This window comes from Xiphophorus hellerii, chromosome 22 (genome assembly GCF_003331165.1).
Source record: "Xiphophorus hellerii strain 12219 chromosome 22, Xiphophorus_hellerii-4.1, whole genome shotgun sequence".
In the NCBI taxonomy this organism is placed as follows: domain Eukaryota; kingdom Metazoa; phylum Chordata; class Actinopteri; order Cyprinodontiformes; family Poeciliidae; genus Xiphophorus; species Xiphophorus hellerii.
This window is the reverse complement of record NC_045693.1, coordinates 13,661,536-13,681,530: the sequence shown is the minus strand read 5'-3', so window position 1 is coordinate 13,681,530 and position 19,995 is coordinate 13,661,536. Positions and strand designations below refer to the sequence as shown.

At 37.6% G+C, this 19,995-nt stretch overlaps 3 protein-coding genes across 3 annotated transcripts in view; 2 read left to right on the top strand and 1 right to left on the bottom strand.

Moving 5' to 3' along the window:
* Positions 1-1,090: 1,090 nt before the first annotated feature.
* klhl31 (kelch-like family member 31) lies at positions 1,091-4,963 on the bottom strand. The gene is made up of 3 exons (XM_032553982.1): positions 4,841-4,963; positions 2,651-3,851; positions 1,091-2,579 (listed from the first exon to the last, which is right to left on the bottom strand). The coding sequence occupies exons 2-3, from the start codon at positions 3,817-3,819 to the stop codon at positions 1,847-1,849; spliced, it is 1,902 nt and encodes a 633-aa protein (XP_032409873.1). The 5' UTR covers positions 3,820-3,851; positions 4,841-4,963; the 3' UTR covers positions 1,091-1,846.
* Positions 4,964-6,087: 1,124 nt separating this feature from the next.
* eloal (elongin A, like) lies at positions 6,088-13,828 on the top strand. The gene is made up of 11 exons (XM_032552672.1): positions 6,088-6,432; positions 7,890-7,946; positions 8,030-8,142; positions 8,231-9,122; positions 9,209-9,311; positions 9,382-9,549; positions 9,619-9,716; positions 11,587-11,767; positions 12,786-12,900; positions 13,332-13,441; positions 13,597-13,828. The coding sequence occupies exons 1-11, from the start codon at positions 6,355-6,357 to the stop codon at positions 13,656-13,658; spliced, it is 1,977 nt and encodes a 658-aa protein (XP_032408563.1). The 5' UTR covers positions 6,088-6,354; the 3' UTR covers positions 13,659-13,828.
* Positions 13,829-15,581: 1,753 nt separating this feature from the next.
* LOC116713319 (leucine-rich repeat-containing protein 1) overlaps positions 15,582-19,995 on the top strand; it is a 30,172-nt gene continuing 25,758 nt past the window's right edge. Inside the window, exon 1 of the mRNA XM_032553450.1 lies at positions 15,582-16,216. Coding sequence (XP_032409341.1) covers positions 16,058-16,216 — 159 coding nt within the window. The 5' untranslated portion in view covers positions 15,582-16,057. The remainder of the gene's footprint in view (positions 16,217-19,995) is intronic.

Here is a 19,995-nt window from a genome sequence, read left to right as displayed (position 1 = left end):
CAGTAGTGGGTGTGCAAGTCAATGCTCTGGATTACAAGGCTAATGCAATATTTAAGCAGGGAAAATGTGCTATAATGACATAGAATTGATACATCAGTGACCACCCAAATAAATGTTGCCTTGTGAATAAGTGTTTTTATTGTTGCAACTTTTACCTTATTTTCTTACCTTTTTTCTTCCTGTGTTCTTACATGATATGAGCTAGCTTGATTAGGAGCCGAAATAACATATTTCAAATTAAAAGTCAAATCCTAAGTCGAATTTAAATTCAAATTCAAACATACTGTGTTAATCTCATAGGAAAATTAAATGTTGCAGTAATTTAAACTACACTATTTTCTTCAAAAATTCAAAATAGAAGGCTTAGAGCAGAAAGGATCCCCAATTGTGGCTCTGTGTTACATACAATCTGAGGAAGGATCAGACTGAAACACTCTGTTGTTGGCTTAGAGAAATGACAGTGGTTTTCCATTATGTTCTTCATTTTGCAGTTTCTCAAAGATCAGAAAATAATCTAACAGCTGCTATCCAAGGGGCATTGATATGTTAAAAGTTCAGATTTACCAGAAGTAAATTGCCTGTTAATTCTGTAAATGTGGGTAAAACAACATTCAAAAAAATAAAGCAAAACATTTTTTTCTCTTTTACTATAATACTGAAGCAGAGGCATTAATTTGTAAATGTGTACATTAGCAAGGGAAGAAAATTCTCTAAAGTTAATTTGTATTTGTTTCAGCTGCTCTACAAAAACAAAAACAGAATAATTAAATAAATTCTCATGTTTCTGCTTTAAACTTTGGAGTTTCTAATAAAAAGAGAATCAGTCGATACAAATTCGATGAAGCAATATTTAACTATTTTTCCTATCAAAATGAGATACTAAAAGCTAAATATTAATATTTAAACATCTTCATAATATGAAGACCAGCAAAGCATGCTGGTCGTTTTTAAGTTTTTTTTGTTTTGTTCTACAATAAGAGCTTGGATACCTGGACACCCACAAAATATAATTTTTGGTGTCCAAAATTTACAGAATTTTGTAAAAATAATTTTACTAAATGTTCCTTTGTGATAAAACACAGTTCACAGAGAAGATAACAAGTTGTCACTTTAATTTAAAAACAAACATAAAACACAAAGACATGAGCAGTCAGAAAATTTATGACCTTCAGGACAAGCTCAGGCTCTGAACTTTGTTGCTGTCTTGGATTTTTCTTTGTATTTTTTAAAAGAAATAATTCCCATCGGAACCCATTCATGAACCCAGTCACCTACTTTCAGCACAGAACCTGTTTGAATTATACCAGCAGTGATTAAAACATAAAATGCATACAGCATAGGTGTACTGTAAGCTGCAACTGAGGTGCTGTGGAGTAACTGAATACGCTGAAGCACTGATCACAGGCACCTACTCCTGGTAGGTGTCATCACACTCATTCCATCTGCATCTTCTTATTCTATTCAAGTACAGTATGAGAAGATCATAGTAGCAAATTGCATTATAACCTTGATCAACATTGTTCTTATGTTTCTTTCAACGTATCATGTTATTAGAGTAAATTTGCCTTAGTTTAACTGTAACGGCTGAAGTAAAAATATTCCAGTTGAATTGGCCCCTTTAAAAATTAGTTATGTGATACTATGTTTTGTATAATTTTGAAATATTTTTTTGCATCAAAAAAGCAATGTGTAGCAGTAATGAAATAGTTTCTAAACGTGGCAAATCTTGCAATTTTGTTAATCTTTAGTTAAATAAAGAAACATGATGTCCATTTGGTACCAAGAATGCAACAGACAAAATGGAGATCTGATCTACTGAACTATATCATTGTTGAGCTCTAAAGCCCTATATACTGACTGGTGCAGATGAAACTGAACTGGCTCTGGATTCTCGTGTTTTCCTTGTAGGTATAGTGACGACACAGCATGAGATGCCAACTGTAGCTTCAGGCAACTCGTCATCTTCAGTCCATTCATTGAGATCAGGGTTGTAAACCTGGATGCACTTCTTGTACTTCTTCTCGCCCTCATTCCAGCCCCCCAGGAGATAGATCTTGTTGTTCAAAATGGAAATGCCAGCGGTGCTAACCCCTGTGTGAAGGGGTGCGCAGTAGCTCCACTGGCTGCTGTGTGGGTTGTAAGATTCAACAACGAGGACGTCAACTCTCTCTCCTCGCCCTCCAAGCTGGCTGCCGCCAATAACGTAGGCTCGATCTCCAATAGAAGCAGCACAGTGCCACCCTCTGGGAGTGCTCAGACTGTTTTTGTCCTGCCAGGTGTCGGTGGAGGGGTCATAGGCGCACACAGCCCTGGAGTAGGCATTGTTGATATAGCCTCCTGATACTAGGATTTTACCATCAATAACAGAGCTGGCATGACAGCAGCGCGGCACCTCCATGGCAGCTTTCATCTGCCACTGATTAGAGGAGGGTACATAGCACTCCATAGAGGCCTGGACACCGTCAGCATTTCGACCACCAATAGCAAACAGGAGGCCATTGAAGGTGTTGAGGCTGAAGTGGGTGCGTCTTTGGAGCATGTTGTTCAAGTGAATCCAGGTGTTAAAGCGGGAGTCATACCTAAACAATGAAAAGCAATAAGTCACCACAGAAAAGTGACAGAAAGTAAACTCAAACAGAGTAGTTGGTACCTGCAGAAGTTGCTAACAGCATGTTTTGCCTGGTTCCTTGCATCATTCTGGTCCTCACCACCTGCTATGTACAGGAAGCCATCAAGTACTGCCACACACTGATTAAAACTCTTTGCTGGCATTTCCGTCAACTTATTCCAAACTTTATCTTCATCTCTGTAGAGCACATCTTTGCTGAGAGATTTCTCTGTCAAAGCAGGACGCCCTCCAACTGTGAGAATCACCTTGAGGCCACCGCGTACCTTTGTTCTACGTGACTGGAGGATGTTCTGCTGATACGGGAGGAGATGGTAATTCATGGCATCAACAAGTAACCGGTGGCACTCAGGGTCTTGCATCATCCTAGGAACACTCTGGACATGATTCACAAGGTCTTGAGCAGAGATTGTTCCAAAGCGGATGAGAGTTAGGAGATCTGCTGCGTACTTTAGCCTTTTCTCGTCAAAGTCCAACCATTTCATGGCAATCTGGAAGGCTGTGATTTCAGAGGGCAGCTGCAAGGAATCATCAGAGAGAAATTCACTGATCTGCTCATATGTTAGCTTCAGGAACTGCTCCATTTCAGAAAACTCAATGAAGTTCTCCCGCATGAACTTTTGAGCTGCTTCCTTGGTTTCTTTAAGGTCATAGGCATCAGCAATATTGGCCACATACATGCAGTTCTCTACACTGAGTTCCTGCATGAGGAAATCACTACACATTTTTACCAGGGTGTTGATCTGAAGCAACCTGGCTGCAGCAATTGTGCTGCCAATACTGTAAAGGGATAAGGTAAGCTTTCCTGAGTAGGCATATGTAATTGCAGTTGCCAGACCAACTGGTGAAAGATCATTCAGGTCTATCTTCTGAAGGCTCGAATCCTTCTTCAAGATATTTCTAATGTACTCACTGCAAGAGGCCATGACAACCTTGTGGACATCAAATGTTGTTGATTTGGTGGTGACAGTGAGGTCACAGAGGAAGCTTTCTTGTCGCATGTTGCTCAAACCCTCCAGAAGATTTGGTGCGTACACAGAATCTGTAACTTCAGTTGAGATGCAGCTGAAGCCATTTCCTCCCTCAATCAGAGCATTTAGTCCATTAAACTTGTTAATGGGACTGTTTTCCACCATAATGTCATTTATGTCTCCTTTACTCTTCTTGGTCGTCTTGTTCTTTTTGGGTGCCATGGTTGTAGCAATGGAACGCAGCCCGTATCTTTCTGAAAATGAGCACACATGTCAGAGTTTACCAGAAAATCATTTCAGAGATTAAGAAAATGCAGAAATCATTCCGTGATGCAGTAAATGAGGTGTAACAAATGCATCCTGCTTATGTGCACTCTGATCAACATTGTGATTGCAGGCATAAAGGACACGTTTCTGACCAGCTAAACCTCATAGAAGAACCACTACTCAGTGGCAGGACCTTCAGGACCAAAACATTTACTCTTAAAGACACCAAAGTCATGAGTGAAGGTTCACCTGGCCCTGAAAACTCTTGTGATGTATTAAAACAACAGTCGGCTGCTATAAAAGATATTGACCCAGTCTCAGTGGCAATACAAACTATTATTTCTTAGTATCAGACAGTCTATACTTTAAACTGTAGGAGTTATTTCAGATGGCAAGGCACCAACATAACCAATATTAGGTTGGTAGTGATTGTTAATTTTTGTACTGTTTAGTTTACACAAATCTGTCCTTTCAAAGCTCTACATTTCTTATTTATTTTTCTAAAAATGTAAATTAATTTTGATAAAACCATTCCTTCACAGCTTAACATGAGTGCAACCAGTTATTCTGCAAAGCAGGAGTATTTCAACATGCCCCCCATGCATCTGTCGCAGTTTATCAGTAGCAAGTCCAGGAATAGCATTGCTGGGTGGCTCTCTCATGACCCTCCTTTTATAGTCTTTGGGGCTTGAGCAGCATGCCTCGTGTCCTCTGGTAATTCAAATTGAAACTAAAAAAACTCTGTTGTATCCTTTTACTCATCATAAACATTTTATATTATCCTAAATAAGTCTGCAGTCAACACCCTCCACATGGGAATAAAATCTCTTCACTGTATCACATACTCAGTTGACTTAATGCTTGTAGTATTTCTGTACAGAGCTCTATAAAATATATTTAGCAATAAAACACTCAATTTTCTCAGCTGCATTTTCAATGTCATTATTATGATAAAGTTTTGTGAAGCTCAACTTACCTGAGAATGGAACTGAGGCCAAAGAAGAAGGAACCTGTGCCTCCAGTTACTGGAGCAGGAGAGAGAGACAAGCTTTCACCCCCACAGAAAGACACGGAGTAAACTCCTCCTCCATACAACTGAGTGCCAATCAACAACTGTATGGCAGCAAGCAGGGACCAGAGCTTCTCCAACAAATAGTTCCCCATGGTAGCCTCCATTTACTATGACAAAACATTGTGAATGACTCAATTTGTATCTGCATCGAAAACCTATGAAAATAATATTCTTTTACCTTTTAAAATGGGGAAATAAAAAATATATATATGTCAGAATCAATGTATAATTAATATCTTGTTTTGTTATCATTTTTTTAAACATTATCTTGGAGGTAATTTAAACAGTCTGGCTAAGATGGAAATAATGACCCCTGATGTTCTCTGATGAGAGAGAGTATGGCCAATTTGGACTTGACATTTGGCAGAATCCTCGTAGGATTATGCTCATCACTGCAGATGTTATGCTCTATATTTCACATTCTTATGCAAAGTACATTTTTGGAGTAAGAGAAAATGTATATATTTTTTTCAATTACACATAGTTTACAGCAGGGGTTACATATTTTACTGTATTCTAAATATTACGAGAAGCATTCAAGATCAAAAATCTGGACAAACAAATGTATGGATGGATGCTGTATTAAATGATTAACGGTCTTAGATTATGCTGAAATAGTCTCTCCAGTCTTGTCCAATGGTACAACACCCTCTTCATCAAACACAACACTAAACTGACCATTTAGGAAAGTTAAATCACTGGGTGACAACAATCACCACCATTCTGTAATCTGTGAAAGCATATATTCAATCACTCCCTTCTTCTGCCTTGGGGCAGGTGCTGTGAAGTTCTTTAGGACCCACAAAGGATATAAAATATTCTTGCCTCTACATTAACAACCTTGAACAAAAAAATAGCCCTCACTGTGACTCTGGAAACAATTTTGATTTGGCGAACTTGTCCTTCATAGAATTCTATCTTCAGCTTGGAAGAAAAATTTTCATCACAGATTCCCAGAAGCCTAAACACCTAAATCTTGTGGAAAGACTTTTCTAAACTTTTCGTGGTTGCAAAGTGTTGACCGACTTCATACTCAATACATAATCTTGTGAATTAAGAATTTATTGTTTATATATTTTGAATCATAATTATTTTAACCTTTAAGTTCATTTAATGTAGAGCGATCATCATTGTTTTAGTCCCTACTGTTGTTCACGTGACCCCTTTAGTAATTAATTTAATTTCATAAAAATAAAAATAAATAAATAAATAAAAAAATTAAAAAAAACAGAAGAAAATATAAGAACTTCTTCTCACAACATCATTAAACCACGGAGCCGTTTTCACACAAATGTTGTTTGATCTAATTTATTATCTTGAGTAGGGGCTGCATTTTCTCGGTCCCGCCCATTATATTACTGTCATCAATGGGCGCGCGCTGCCCGGTGTGCGCAAGCGGTTGCACGTGAACCGTCGTGATGGCCAGAAGCTCAGATGTGGTGAAGAAAATCACGCGGTTCAAACTTCAGCTGTCAGACAAAGCAGAACCTACAACGGTAGATTTGATTTCTTTCTTTCTTTAAGTCGGCACATAAACCCAACAAAGCAGGGAAAAGTTTACATTTTTATTTTTCTTCTATAGCAGCCGATACAACCCTCTATTTTGTATGATTAAGACCTCCAATTATTCTAATACACTAGAAAAGTTCCCAACCACTCGATTTAATTTCATAATGTTTACCGTATTTAATATACATTTAAATTTAAACACATAAATTGGTACTGAGAGTGTAAGAAAATGACTTGGTATCTTTTGCTCATCTTTGTTGCTCACGTGGTAAAAGCTGAGAACATGCTCAAGTCTTAAAACGCGTAGCTGCAAGAGTCCGTCTTGTTTATATGGGAAAACCTCAGGCTAAAACTGGCATCTCACCCATCTGCTCAACTTATTGCTGTTGTTCGTCATCAGAGAAGGTGGGGGCGATGTGCAGGCAGTTGTAACGCTGCATTTAAATATTGGACCAATTTTCACTGAAAGCACTTTAAATGCAGACATGAAATAGAAATCGTATTAGTTTTAAAGACATGAAGCCAGTAACCATGTATAAATTAGGGAGCGAGATTAGTGGGTGTGCGTATCCATACATAGATCTGCTCTAAATGCACAGTCAGCAGCTGTGTTGACCCCAACCCACCACTACCTTATTTGGTGCTTCAACTGTTAGTTTCAGTGCAGTCATCTACCTATTGGCAGGCTTATTCATAAAATACGTTTTACCACGCTGCTCTTTTAATAGCCTACAATAATTATATATTTCTCACCAGAAATGTGCAGAAAAAAAGGTAGTAGTTTGATTTCTGTTTTCAAAACGAGAAATAAAAATTAAACAGACACTTTTGCTTTTTGTGCTCAATAAAGTAGAAAAATTGAAAATACAATTCTGGCTTAATTTTCTTTCTTAAATATTGAAAGAAAAAAAAACACATAAGATGAACACACTTCTAAAATTCTGGTGAAATTAGGAAAAATACAAGAGTCATTCCACTGAATGGGTTCCATGATTCCTAAACATAAATTATATTTATAAATATGCACAAAGATTAGCTGTAAAAAAACATTTTCTTATCAGCAAAAATGTCCCACATGTGCAAATGTCTATTTGCATACATTTATGATATTATAGAAAAACAATAACTTCTTAATTTTAGTTTCACTTAATTTTCTTTTTTAAAGTAATAAAAACCAAATAAATTGCCGTTTTTCTTACACGTTGAAATGCTTTCACACCTCATGTGGCAGCAAAGTATTTGCTTCACCCCTCAATGTCACTGCTCATAAATGGTTGAGTTGCTCACAAATACAATGTGCAAATAATTACATGAAAAAGGAAATGGGGTTTTGTTTCATTCTGCACTTTCATTTTAAAACGACTTTCCTTACTGATTTTTCTAATGACAACAGCAACTTTCAAAAACATGAACTCACCCAATATGTCTCCAATTCTTCTTTCAGGTTCTAAAGATTTTGCAGAAACTAAAGGATCTGGATATCACACTAGATATTCTTTCTGTAAGTTTGTATGCTATAGAACAAGTACAAATATTTTTTTTAAAATTACTGCATGCTCTAATGAGTTTTGAAATTCACAATAGGAAACTGGAATTGGTAAAACGGTTAACTCACTGCGGAGACACAAACAAGCGGGAGAATTTGCCAAGTTTCTAGTTAAAGGCTGGAAAAAACTGGTTCCAAAGGAGTCCACAAGGTAATTTATTAAATTTTTTATTGTAAAATTTGCTTGAATATTCCTGAATTTATTTTTTATCCCAATCTTAAATTGTCACTTTATGCAGCCATGGTGATAATGCAGCATGGTTGGACAGTGTTTCTGTTAAAAACAAAGAGGATGACCAAAGCTGTTCTGATAATGGGACTCCGCAGAATGACTATAACAATAACTGCCCTACATCTAATCATGAGGATCAAGATACTTTAGATGAACAGGCCCACAAAATGCTGAGTAAGAAAGAAGAGTTTGAAGAGCAGAAAAGGAACTTCAGTGTGAACAAGAACGATGAAAAGCGTCAAGAAGAAAGCAAGACACAACTTCGGAAGAACATTTCAAAAAGCAGAGCTGAAATACAAGAGGACAAGATGGACGACAATGTTGCCTCCAAGATGAGGAAACAAAACAGTGATAACACCCATGGAAACAAATCCTTTGAGGGTTCTTATAAAAAATCCAAATCTGAGTCTAGGGAAAAGTTGAAAGGAGCCTCTGAGAGAGAACAAGAATCAAACACAAAATCAAAGCCATCAAAAGAGTCTATGAAAAACAGAGAGACCTTTTCATCCAGTGATTATCACTCAAAAACATTAAAATGGGCCAAAGAGGACAGACCTTTGGAGATGTCGAGGAGCTCAGAGACTCGAAACAGAAAAAGGAAAAAAACAGACTATGAAAAGCATGACAATCTAAAACCCCATCCAGATCCTGAAAGTGAGAAATATTCAAAACACAAAAAGGCCAAAATGGGGCACCAAGATGCAGAGAGTATTGGTGATGAGGAGGAACCCTCCATGTCTTTTGAATCTTACTTGAACTATGACATGAATGTGGAGAAGAAGAAAGAACATTCAGGAGTGAAGAGAGCTCTGAAAATGGTCAAGACTGCATCAAAAGAGCCAACACCAAAGAATCCAGGGACTAAGCCTCTGAAGTCATCTGCTTCTTTTCCAGAACAGGTATACCTGATATGTAAAATGTTATGTGTAAAATAGATGCCATAGGTTTTTTTTTGTTGTTGTAACAATTCTTAAAAATATGCCAGAAGACACAGGAATCTTTAATGCATTTGATGGATGTGCCATTACCCGTCGCTCTCCAAGAACTGGAAAAGCCTTCAAACATTGCCTACCTCTTTGAAAAGAAAGGTAATGCTTGTTAGAAATTACATCTGTAATCTCTCTTTTAGTTGTTCTTGATATATTTTCTTTATTGAAGTTGATAAGGAGCCAGATTTTTGTGATGTTTCGGAGGAGTCTGTAGTCTTCACTGGTCAGCGACTGAATAAGAAGATGCAAGTGTACTCTGGTGCAAAAACCCTTTTCCTCCCAACTATGATGAGCTTGTTTCAACAGTGTATACGCACACTTCAGAACAACCTCAACTGTGAGTAATGTCTGAAAGCTGTTGCAAGGTATTTGGATTTTATATTTAGAAGTATGCATCTCTTTTTAGTGCTCTACGAGACCGGTGGAGTCCCATATGAACTTCTTGAGCCAGTACTGGAGAGGTGTACACCAGAGCAGCTGCTGCGAATAGAGGAGTACAACCCAGTAAGAAGATATTTAATAATTTCTTGATTAATACCAGCACAATGTTTAGAAAGAAAGTGATGGGCAGCTGATGCCTTCCAGCAAGCTTCTGGATGTATAGTGACAGAGCTCTCATATTTAAAACTTTGTGTCTTTGTTCTAACATTGAGCTGAAGAAATTCATCCAATAATTTTCTTGATCTCTCTCATAGTGTTTCTCTTAAGCTACATAACTATACCTATAGTATCTTTTATTATTTTGGGCCAAAATAATACAACAGAAATATATTTGGACCAGTTATTGTCCTGTTTGCTATTCAACGAAGAACCTTGTCTGCCATCCTTCCTTGCTGCTGTTACTACTTCTCGCCCTGCGCTGGGGTACCTCAACTAAGAAAAAAAACTTTAAAGTTCTGTCAGACAAGTGGAACATATGGTGGCTACATGTGGGCAAATTCTGTGCTTCCTTGTCACACAGGTTTGTAGAAATAATAATCACGCCCATTTTTTCCCCCCCAATTAGTAAAAATAGTGTCCTTGGTGTTTTCTGGTGATTGAGTCACCGTCTTGGACAGGACCGACCTCTTCAGTGCACAAGACCTACATACCCAAACGGGACAAAACAGCGATCAAACTACTACTGTTGAAATTGCTCTTCAGAGTATGACATTGATGGAAAGGTTTTGTTACCTAAAATGTATATCTGTGTGTAAGAGCCTTAAATTTGCTGATCTTCTTAGCACTCCAGACTGCTAAGTTTTAAAAGGATTTCCTCTTGTAAATATGATTTAAAACCTAGAAGTTTGTTTCCTATGATATGAAATTATTCTCACTCAAAATACTCTTACTCCTTTTGAGATGTAAATATTCCAATATGTTAGGTAGTTTAAGTAGATATCACATCTTTTTGATGCTATCAAGCTTGATGTAAAATTTCAGTGGTTCAACTCCTGATCTACCTCTTGCAATTATAAAAATATATATACAACTGCAATGTTTTTATTGCTGTTTGGCCATAGGAAAAAAACTGCTAACTTCACTTAGAAAAGTACATTGACATGTATTAGTATTTTTTTACTAATAGTTTTGAGAGTACATCAGAGATCAACTGATTGAAAGCTCTAAATCATATCCCTCCTAAGGATAATGTAATTTCATTAGACAGCCACTAAGTGTCGTACTTGAGCAGCATGAAGCCAACAGAACGTGGTAAAGTAAATCAGAAGTAGCTCACAGAACTAAACAATCCAAATTCAAACCGATCAGTCTAAAGTCTGGTCTGATTATCATTATTGTAGAAATGTTGAGAACACATGATATAGATGCAGTAGGTCTCAGAACTTTAATTACCTCAATAAGCTTACTTGCATAAACCAAAAGCTTTGTTGCAGATTAATTTTCCATTAATCAATTATTACAGATTATTTTACTGGCTCCCATGAGCACAACATTCAGAGGCATGCTGAATTTAATCAAAGCTTAGTTCCACACTTTCCTTTGCACACTAGTGTTGTACAGGCCATTTTACTGCCTACATGTGATACTCTTGTATGACTTTATAGTCTGTCTGTAGATAAGCAATAGGTACATACCATTTGTCATGTTTGTCAAGATGCTTAGCTTACTGGAGCACTGCTTTTTCTGAGATAACCATTCCGTCTACCATTACAAAACCTCCCACATTCATTCCTGAACTGCTTTCTTATGTGAAAAATTTAATGTTACATGCTAGCTTGCCAATCACTTTTCCATACATCATGTTTGCAAGCGATTCTCACTTTGGTTGTTTAATTTATCTTACATTTCTTTGTTCAAGTTATATATTCACTGTATGCACAGTTTTGCAATGCTTGAATGATTATGAGTCGACTTTTTCTTTTTCTTCCAACAGATATACATCGGAGTGACGGACCATTTATGGGGAAAACACTGCCAGAGGGATTTCAAAGACTGCAAACTTCAGCAATATGAGTCATGGAAAGAGATGTATATCAGACTGTCTGAGGAGAGGGAGAGGAAGCTCAAAAGACTGACAAAAACGATCGTCTCGGCGCAATCTCAGAAGCCGAAGGGTGGGTTCTCTGCTCTGAAAATAGCTCTTTGCCTTTTTAAAAGATGAGTATGGAATTTTTGGAATATACCTCCTTAAAGACTGGTTTAATTTCACGATTCCACAATTTTGTAACGAGATGTGCACTTGGTGCAGGACTCTGGACTTATCTTTCAACAGATTATTTTCCTCATTTTTGAGAAAATGTAAATCTACACAATCTCTGGGAATTTAGCAAGATCCTGGGCATGGCTAAAGTAGTAAAAAGCTCTTCAGGTTGTCTTTGATGTTTGACAAAAACTGAATCAGAAAAAAAGCAAGATTATGATCAACCTGACTGTTCATGTTGGCAAGATGAACTTGCGCCCTCATCTGGTCTTGTGATATTCCTAGTTTTAAAACCTTAATATTGCTCTCACTTTAGATTTAAGCAGGCTTTGATGAGTCAATTTTCTTGAAACCATTTCCTAAGACACATCTGCCTTACTTGAATGGCATGACATGTTCTTTCACATTTTAAAGGATTCCTAAGAGTGAGTAATGGGCCTCTGTGTCGAGACATTTTATAGCCCAGGAAACCGGGAAGACATGGATTACGATTCTCGACAGTCTGAAGTGAACTATATATTAAAAAGTTATTGTGCTACATTTATTTAATGGGAAGTTTTAGACATTAATTATAGCACCAGAGATTGTTAAAAACAGTCATGTCTTACGAGGGTATATTTGACCAATTGACTTAATTAACTTTTTTTTTTTTTTGTATTTAGGTGAAATTATGCTACTCCAATTTTTTAAAGTGTTTACTCAACATCTACATGGCTAAACACAATTTTTTATTTACTTAAGTAACCAGACCATTTTAATAGTCGCATTTGTTTGAGAAAGACAATCACAAGACTATAAATAAAAACTTGCACTATAGCTAAACATCACATAACATAATTAAAGTGCCATTTTAGAGGTTATTTTTAATGGCTAATAAAAGCCTTCCAGTTTTTGGAAGGCCCTGTTCCATGCCCTGTTTCTGCCCCTTTTAGGACGGCAGGTGAAGATGGCATTTATTCACACCGTTGCTAAGCCGCCAAGAGATGTGCGAATTCAGCAGGAAATTCATGGAACTGCTGTGCAGCAGCCTCATCAGCTCAAGTGCAGGTGGATGCCACCCACATACCGAAATTTAAGGCTGTTTCTCAATAGCTTGTTTGGAATTATTTTGGATGTTGCTTGTCATTTCGTTGTATCTTATAGACTTTATCCATAAACCACATGACTTACTGATGCAGCATTGTGCATGCTCTTATCTTTGACAAAACATGTACACCTGGCTCTTCCACATAAAAGCACAAAGTGATCACTAGACAACAGCAGCTTGTTGGGGTCAGACTTGTGTGATAACGGTGAAGGAAATGCTTTTTGAGTGATGCTAAACAAACAAGAACTGGGAGTGTGTGCCAGACAAACTGGTTTCTTCTGAGGCAGCTTTAGGGCTTTTGTTGTTTAGTACTGCTTTAATCACCACTCTTATTTTCTTTTTAAATATTTATATGAATCATCTAAACCTATATATTTTTGCATGTTTACAGCAGTAAACATCAGGAGAACCCAATGAGATCCAGTTGCAATGAGCCCTATAGGTCTAGCAGCAACGGCAGCTCTGGCGGAAGCAACAACCAAGATCCTCGCAAAAAAATAAGTAAGCTGAGTGTTTGTCACTGTAGTTCTGACTTGACAGCAATTCCTCAGATTGCAACTTTTTTTCTGCAGTCAAATGAGAAAATGTAGTAGATAAGCATAATACTAAATAATGTCAAATTCCTGCTCAGTAATCCATTTTTGTTGTTTTCACAGAAGTTGCTCCAATGATGGCAAAGTCCTTAAAGGCATTTAAGAAACAGTTGGGACGGAGATGAACTCTAAGATGTTTCTATTTACAGGTTGCATATGAAGAATTATGTACATTATCAATAACTTCAAATTATATTGTGTGTCTTTAATGTGATATACTAACATTAAGGCTATTACTGTCATTTTCTGTTTGATCTCAATGAAATAAAACTGAGAATGAACTCTGCAAATTGAACCAGTTTAATATTTTGTCTTTAATGGAGGTGCCACATGGCTCAGTGGTATAACAGATGTACCATATAGAGGCTGCAGTTCTCAATGCAGTTGTTCCTGATTTAATCCCTGACCTTGGACCATTTGCTGCACTTCTTCTTTCTTTATCTTCCCTACTTCCTTTCCATCTACTGTTAAATAAAGGCCACCAGTACTACAAAAACCTTTTAAGTCTTGAATGCTTCAATCTAAAACAGCTAACTAGGATGTGGCTCCCCCTAGAGGATTTATTTCTCTCAAAATCTTGTCACCAAGCTGGAAAACAGAAACGGTTTTTTTCCCCCTAAAGTCAGACATTTTGATGAATTATCAGTTGTAGATATGTCATACTTTTACCCAATAGCAACTTGAACAATAGCAAAAATGTCCTTATTACTTGTAATGGCTTGTCATCTGTAGGAGGTCTTTTAGTGTGTGGGCCACAAAATGCTTCATCTTTTTTATGCATGAACAAACATTTGAACAATTGGGAGCATTTGCATATTTTCAATTGAACATATTTTAGTCACTTGTGATGATACAAACCCATTGCACCTCACATAAACATGACCTGTGATGATTTGCACTAAATTATGCAATAGAGATTACTTTAGAGTTTAATACGGCTTGATGGGACTAAGGTCAACTCTCGACCTGGAAAGATGGAAGAAATTATAGATAAAAAGACAGGGTGGATTTTCATCGGCATATATCCAGATCTGTTAGTCTATAGGAATGCTTTTTGCATGATTTACTTGTGCCAAAGGAGGGTGGAGGTACTTCTTTGTCAGAGGATGGTTTTTGAGGAAACTCAAAACGGTTTCCTCAAAAACCATTTTGAGGAAACTGATGTACATGTAATCACCTTTGTCCAAAGTGGTAAAAGTAAGCAGTTACCAGAAAAATGTGATTTTGACACAAAGCATTTTTAATGTACAGTCCTTGTACATGATCTCTTGTAGACATTTCTTTTAAACATTTATTTTTATCTAAATGCTGAGCTATGACTCAATTAATAAAAGCTCAAGTTGAAAATATGAAGTTGTCTTATTTCCAACTATTTAAACAAATGGCTTAAGCGAGAATTTCTGTTAAAACAAAACTTGGTCAAACTTTAAATTTAATTTTGATACAAGTTACTAGAAATTTGTTGCAACTTGTCTCCCCTTTTCAAAAATACTATTTTAAGCTCGTCAAACTCTTGCCCTTTTCAATTTCCAGACACAACACCAACTTGGAACAAGTTGTGCTTTTTGCAGGACTCTAGCTGCTCACGACTAAAAACAAATGACACGAAGCAATGAAAGGCATTTTAAACATGAATATGATGATATCTATGGAAGACAACAAGCACAATAAGAGTTATGGAAGACATTTTGAGCAAAATTAAATAAAATATTTTTGAAATTAAATATCCATATAGGCAAGCAAATTACAAGCCAAAAGTTTAAAGATAGTGATGCAATGACTGCATATTTTCATATCACTCTTATGTATGGTGGGGGAGTAAATTTAATATCATAAATGTTCAATTAAATATTTAGAAAGTAATTTAAAAACTCCAGTATCCCCTAGAGAGAAGAAAACAGCACATCACAGTAAATTTGGATTCATAATTTGTTTAGGCCGCCTGTGTGCGCTCTGAGCTTACGGGCCATCATGGCGGCCCTGTGCGGGACGGGACTATCCAGAGGAGGGACCGGAGGGAGGAGCAGCTTGGAGCGATGACGCAGGATAGGAATGAGGGAGTGAATGTTCCGGGTCAGAAACTGGACGGGAGAGGAAATTAACTCCGGGACAAAACGAAAAAAAAAAATCACAACATACTTACAGAATGCCACCCTCTGCTACGCAGAGATGTAACCCGTTGTTTTTACTCCGAAACTAGTTTTATTTTTGGCGGCGAAGGTCGAGAAGAAGAAAACACAGGTGCCAAACTACGAACTACAAAGTGAGCCAACGACGGAGAGTGGACTCTCCTGTTCGTCGCGACCTGCCGAACGCCAGCTCGGTGGCCACTCGTTCACACCCGGAGTTTCAGTGTTTACTTCGCGGCGAGTTTCGCCTTCGCTTGTGCTCTGGTTGGTGAATCGAGTTTGAGGACTGTCCTGTCCCGCCGTAGCAAACTGTTGCATCCCCCCCTTTTTTCCTCCCCGCAGTTTGTTTATCGCACGGATACGGGATTTATCTCCCTCTCCTTCCCCCCGCCGTGATGTTTCACTGCATCCCCCTGTGGCGGTGCAACCGTCACGTCGAAACGATCGATAAACGCCACTGCACTCTGAATTATGTTCCCGACGAGATTTATCGCTACGCCCGGAGTTTGGAGGAGCTGATGCTGGATGCCAACCAACTCCGAGACTTACCCAAGGTAAGCAGAAAGCGGCTTCCGCTCGTCCATTTAAATGGCAAGTTCAGATGTATGGTAAAAAAAATATATGGCGTGTTCCTATTGATTAGAAATGTGTCCCAATGGTTAGTGATTCAGAGAACCGTACCGACTGAGCGGGCAGGGCATCCCGTGAGACAGCGGTGGGACACGGGGACAATAATTACGCAAGATCAGCAAGGCAGAGAGGTGGAAACTTTTCTCTTAAGCTACCTCCACCCATCACAGGTTAACTGAAAGTATGAGACAGAAAGAGACAAACATTTTTTATGAGAGTTCCAGATGTTTCATCCCGACAGCAGATCTCTGACTTTATGTCTGATAAATGTCAAGAGCTTTTGATCTGTTGTGCTTAAGCTATGATCTTAAAAGAGGTTTATGATACAAATGCAGAGAGCAATGCTTAACTTCCTGAAAACAAACAAACAAAACTGATAAATCTAAGTCTCCATATAGGACACCATGACTGTCATTGTAATTTGTAAGCTTGAGGTTATTCTCCTTGCACTATTTCTCTTAATGAGAAACACTAGTATTTTAATATATTTGTCAAGATTGTGGATTTTTGAGAAACCATTGTGCAAATTAGGCATGGTAGCTAGAGGAACCGGTTCTGGTTTCAGTAGTCACCAAACTGTTCCTACAATTTAAAGTCCTTCTAAAGGAATGTCACAGAAACCACTCCAATGCTTTCTGTGGTTGTTTGAACCATCCAGTAACGCAGCACTGCCCCTTCTTGCTCACTGCCAGTCAGCTGGCTGAAAGAAGGCTACAATAGGTTTTTCCCTGCCTTGCAAAATAAGAGTAATGCATTTGCTATGATATATGTGACTATAAAAAACCAGAGATATAGTAGAAACTGAATTTGCTTCAATCATCTTCTTTATTAAGGTAATGCTATATTAAAGCTAGAGTTGAGAGGTTATTAGTAGCTGTATCTGGCAAAATACTGACTGCTGGCTATCCTGTATTTAAATCTAAAATCAACGAACAAAAATGTGCATACAGCAATTAATTCCTGTATGTTTGTTTTACACTGCTACTGTAAGATCATTCTAATTTTACTCAAGGTTATCTTACCGTAAGAATCTTATACCAGCCCATGTCTGGTTTATATTTAACCGTGGACATGGGATTGATATGACAAGGTATCTTTTCACAAACGTCATGAGATGTGACTAATGGGTATGGATAAAAAAAAAAAAAACTAGGAAATTACTTAACATATTTTGACAGTACATCTATTTTTGCTGCCCACAAAGTGTTGAAACATTATGAATAGTTTTATCTAACTCTGAAATATGAGACTGCATTTTTGGCATGTTTTCTCTTATAGGTATTTGTGTCATCAGGACCTGAGCATGAACAGGTGCTAATATGATAAAGTCATGTTCATTAAATTATAAATTCTGTTGTCAGGTTATTCTTATTACGGTTCTGAAATGTCTCTTTCTACTTATTTCGATTTGGCAAGTGTTATTTTTGCTTCATGCAAATAAGTCTTTTACATTTATGTGACATTATTATTGATTTTGTTATGATCTCGCATTGACCGGTGGACAGCTATAAATTAGGACCTTTGATTAAGCCAAAACATTGGTGAGGGACTATCTGTTTGTAGACATTTACTAGACCCACCACATGATCACATTTCCTTACTATAGAGTGTGAGGAAATTTTAGAGAGTTTGTTTCAATCATCAGCAAGTATGAAATATTTCAAAGGTGGGAATGAGAGGATATGCTTTGCCATATTGCCAAAAGGTTGGATATGTAATTAAAACTGCTGAAGTACAAACAAAGGATGTAAAATTAGAACTTTCCCTAAGGTTGAATCTTATTTTCATTTTTATTTTAATTTAGTGACATAATGCTTCAATAAAAAAAAATTTTTCTCACTACCATAAAACTAGGATGGTTATTATTGTCTCCAGGCACAGGCTTTCCAGATTCCATAAAGATAGAAGTTCTCAGTCACAGGGATTCTATTTTAGCTTCGCAGAAACCACAAAGAAGGACTGTTGACGAGCAGCGAGAGACATTTTTGAAAACTTGGGTTACACAAGTCTGCTCTTATATGCATCAGGGTTTTAAAAAAGTCTTCATGCCAGTGTTTGTAATCTAAGATGCCCAGTTTCTGTTGGTTTTCCTACCTTCTTATTTCTTGTGTTGCTACATTTGTTTGCTTAAACCTATCCAGAAAACTGTTTTAGTCGTAGAAAACATTGTCTCTTCAGCTCTTTGAGACGCTAACCATGTCCTTGCAATTGATGGACATGGTAAAAAGCAATGGTGGTACTGTTAAAAAGCAAAGAAGTATGGTTACTAATTTATTGGATTCACAGCTGTTGCAGACAAGTGGGCGAAGTATGAAATGAGGCTTGAGCCCCCTTGAGAAACTCTCCTGAGCTCATAACTGCAGGCATTGTGTGTCAGGTGGGAAGCTTAGCTGGATTGAAGAACTATTTTGTCTTTGCAGCATTTTTTTTTCCTGCATTGACACGTGTGAGGCATGATCACTTAGTTCTGGTAGCAGAACTTATTATTAAGTTCTTCTTATTATTAACTTTGTGTACAGAAACCTCTTCATGCCTGTGGCACATTTCTTGCTTTCTTTGCTGAGGAACAGGTATCTGGACAGAAAACGAAGGACGGCATTATGTGTTTGGTTTTCACTGTCTCGATCAAGCTGTTGATTGTGTTGTGTTGGTTTTCTAATGAAATCTTAGTAAAACGAGGAGATGAATAGTTAAAGTTTGTAAAACCATCAACCAACACACAGGGAAGAATAAGACTAGATGCTTGGTAGAGGGAAACGGTTTTTTCCCATTTCTGCTTGAAAGTTTGTATTTAGCAGGTGCACTCTCATTGCGACAGGTCTCACATGACTGCGAAACAGTTTAGTCACTTTGGGACTCAGTTTGCAAATATTCAAAGCATCTTCAGAAAATGGAGCTGGATTATTTCCATGTCAAGAAGATAAGATTTTATTGTGCTCCTTGGAATGTAAATTGAGTCTGAAGTGCTTGCTGACCGAACCCCTGCGGATGAACCTCAGGGCTCACTCTGCTCCTTCACTAAGTTTTACTTAGAGGTCTTTTACTAGACATGCCAGTAACTTAATCATTGTATCAGCAATGACGCAAGGGAACCAGGACATGACGACTTGTTCCCAGTCGATCATTCGCACCAGCAGGCAGATAAAAACATGCACCGGGAGTTTACAGGCGTAAAGAAGAAAGGCGTGTTTGCAATAAAACAAGACAAGACAAGCTCAACTGGAGCGAATAGCTTCAATAGTTTTGAAAAGAGCAGGTTGAGGAGATAGACCAATGGGTTTATAATGTCCAATTGGTCTTCTCTTGTAAATTCTTTTATATAATATGTGTATTGAGGAAGTTGAGCAGCTTGGCAAACATTAACTTGTTTCTCTAAAGTTATTCTTGGAGAATGTGAACAGTGTGCTTCTATGGGTTTGTAAACAGCACTTTAATTTAAATGAAAAGGCCGACATTCGAGACTAGTTGGTTGCTGAGAGGCTCTTGCCAGTTTACCCAGTTTAAAAATGAATGCAGTTTCCACCTTTCCCAGCTAAGGTGAAGCTGTAAGACAGGAGGTATTACGATCTCAGCTGCAAAGCTTTCAATGCTTCAAATGTTAAAACGGTAAAATAAAGTGTTCAGTAGTTTCTTAATACATTTTTCCACCCCAAAAGCCACAATTTTTAGTGATTTTGGTTAAATGTAAGAAGAATTTAGACTT

What these genes read in the sequence shown, in the direction of transcription:
- eloal (XM_032552672.1), top strand. Translation starts at nt 6,355, where the DNA reads ATGGCCAGAAGCTCAGATGTGGTGAAGAAAATCACGCGGTTCAAACTT. An exon ending in TCACACTAGATATTCTTTCT is followed by an intron (nt 7,947 to 8,029) that starts GTAAGTTTGTAT and finishes AATTCACAATAG; the next exon opens with GAAACTGGAATTGGTAAAAC. An exon ending in ACTTCAGAACAACCTCAACT is followed by an intron (nt 9,550 to 9,618) that starts GTGAGTAATGTC and finishes ATCTCTTTTTAG; the next exon opens with TGCTCTACGAGACCGGTGGA.
- klhl31 (XM_032553982.1), bottom strand. Translation starts at nt 3,819, where the DNA reads ATGGCACCCAAAAAGAACAAGACGACCAAGAAGAGTAAAGGAGACATA. An exon ending in GCTGTTAGCAACTTCTGCAG is followed by an intron (nt 2,580 to 2,650) that starts GTACCAACTACT and finishes TTCATTGTTTAG; the next exon opens with GTATGACTCCCGCTTTAACA.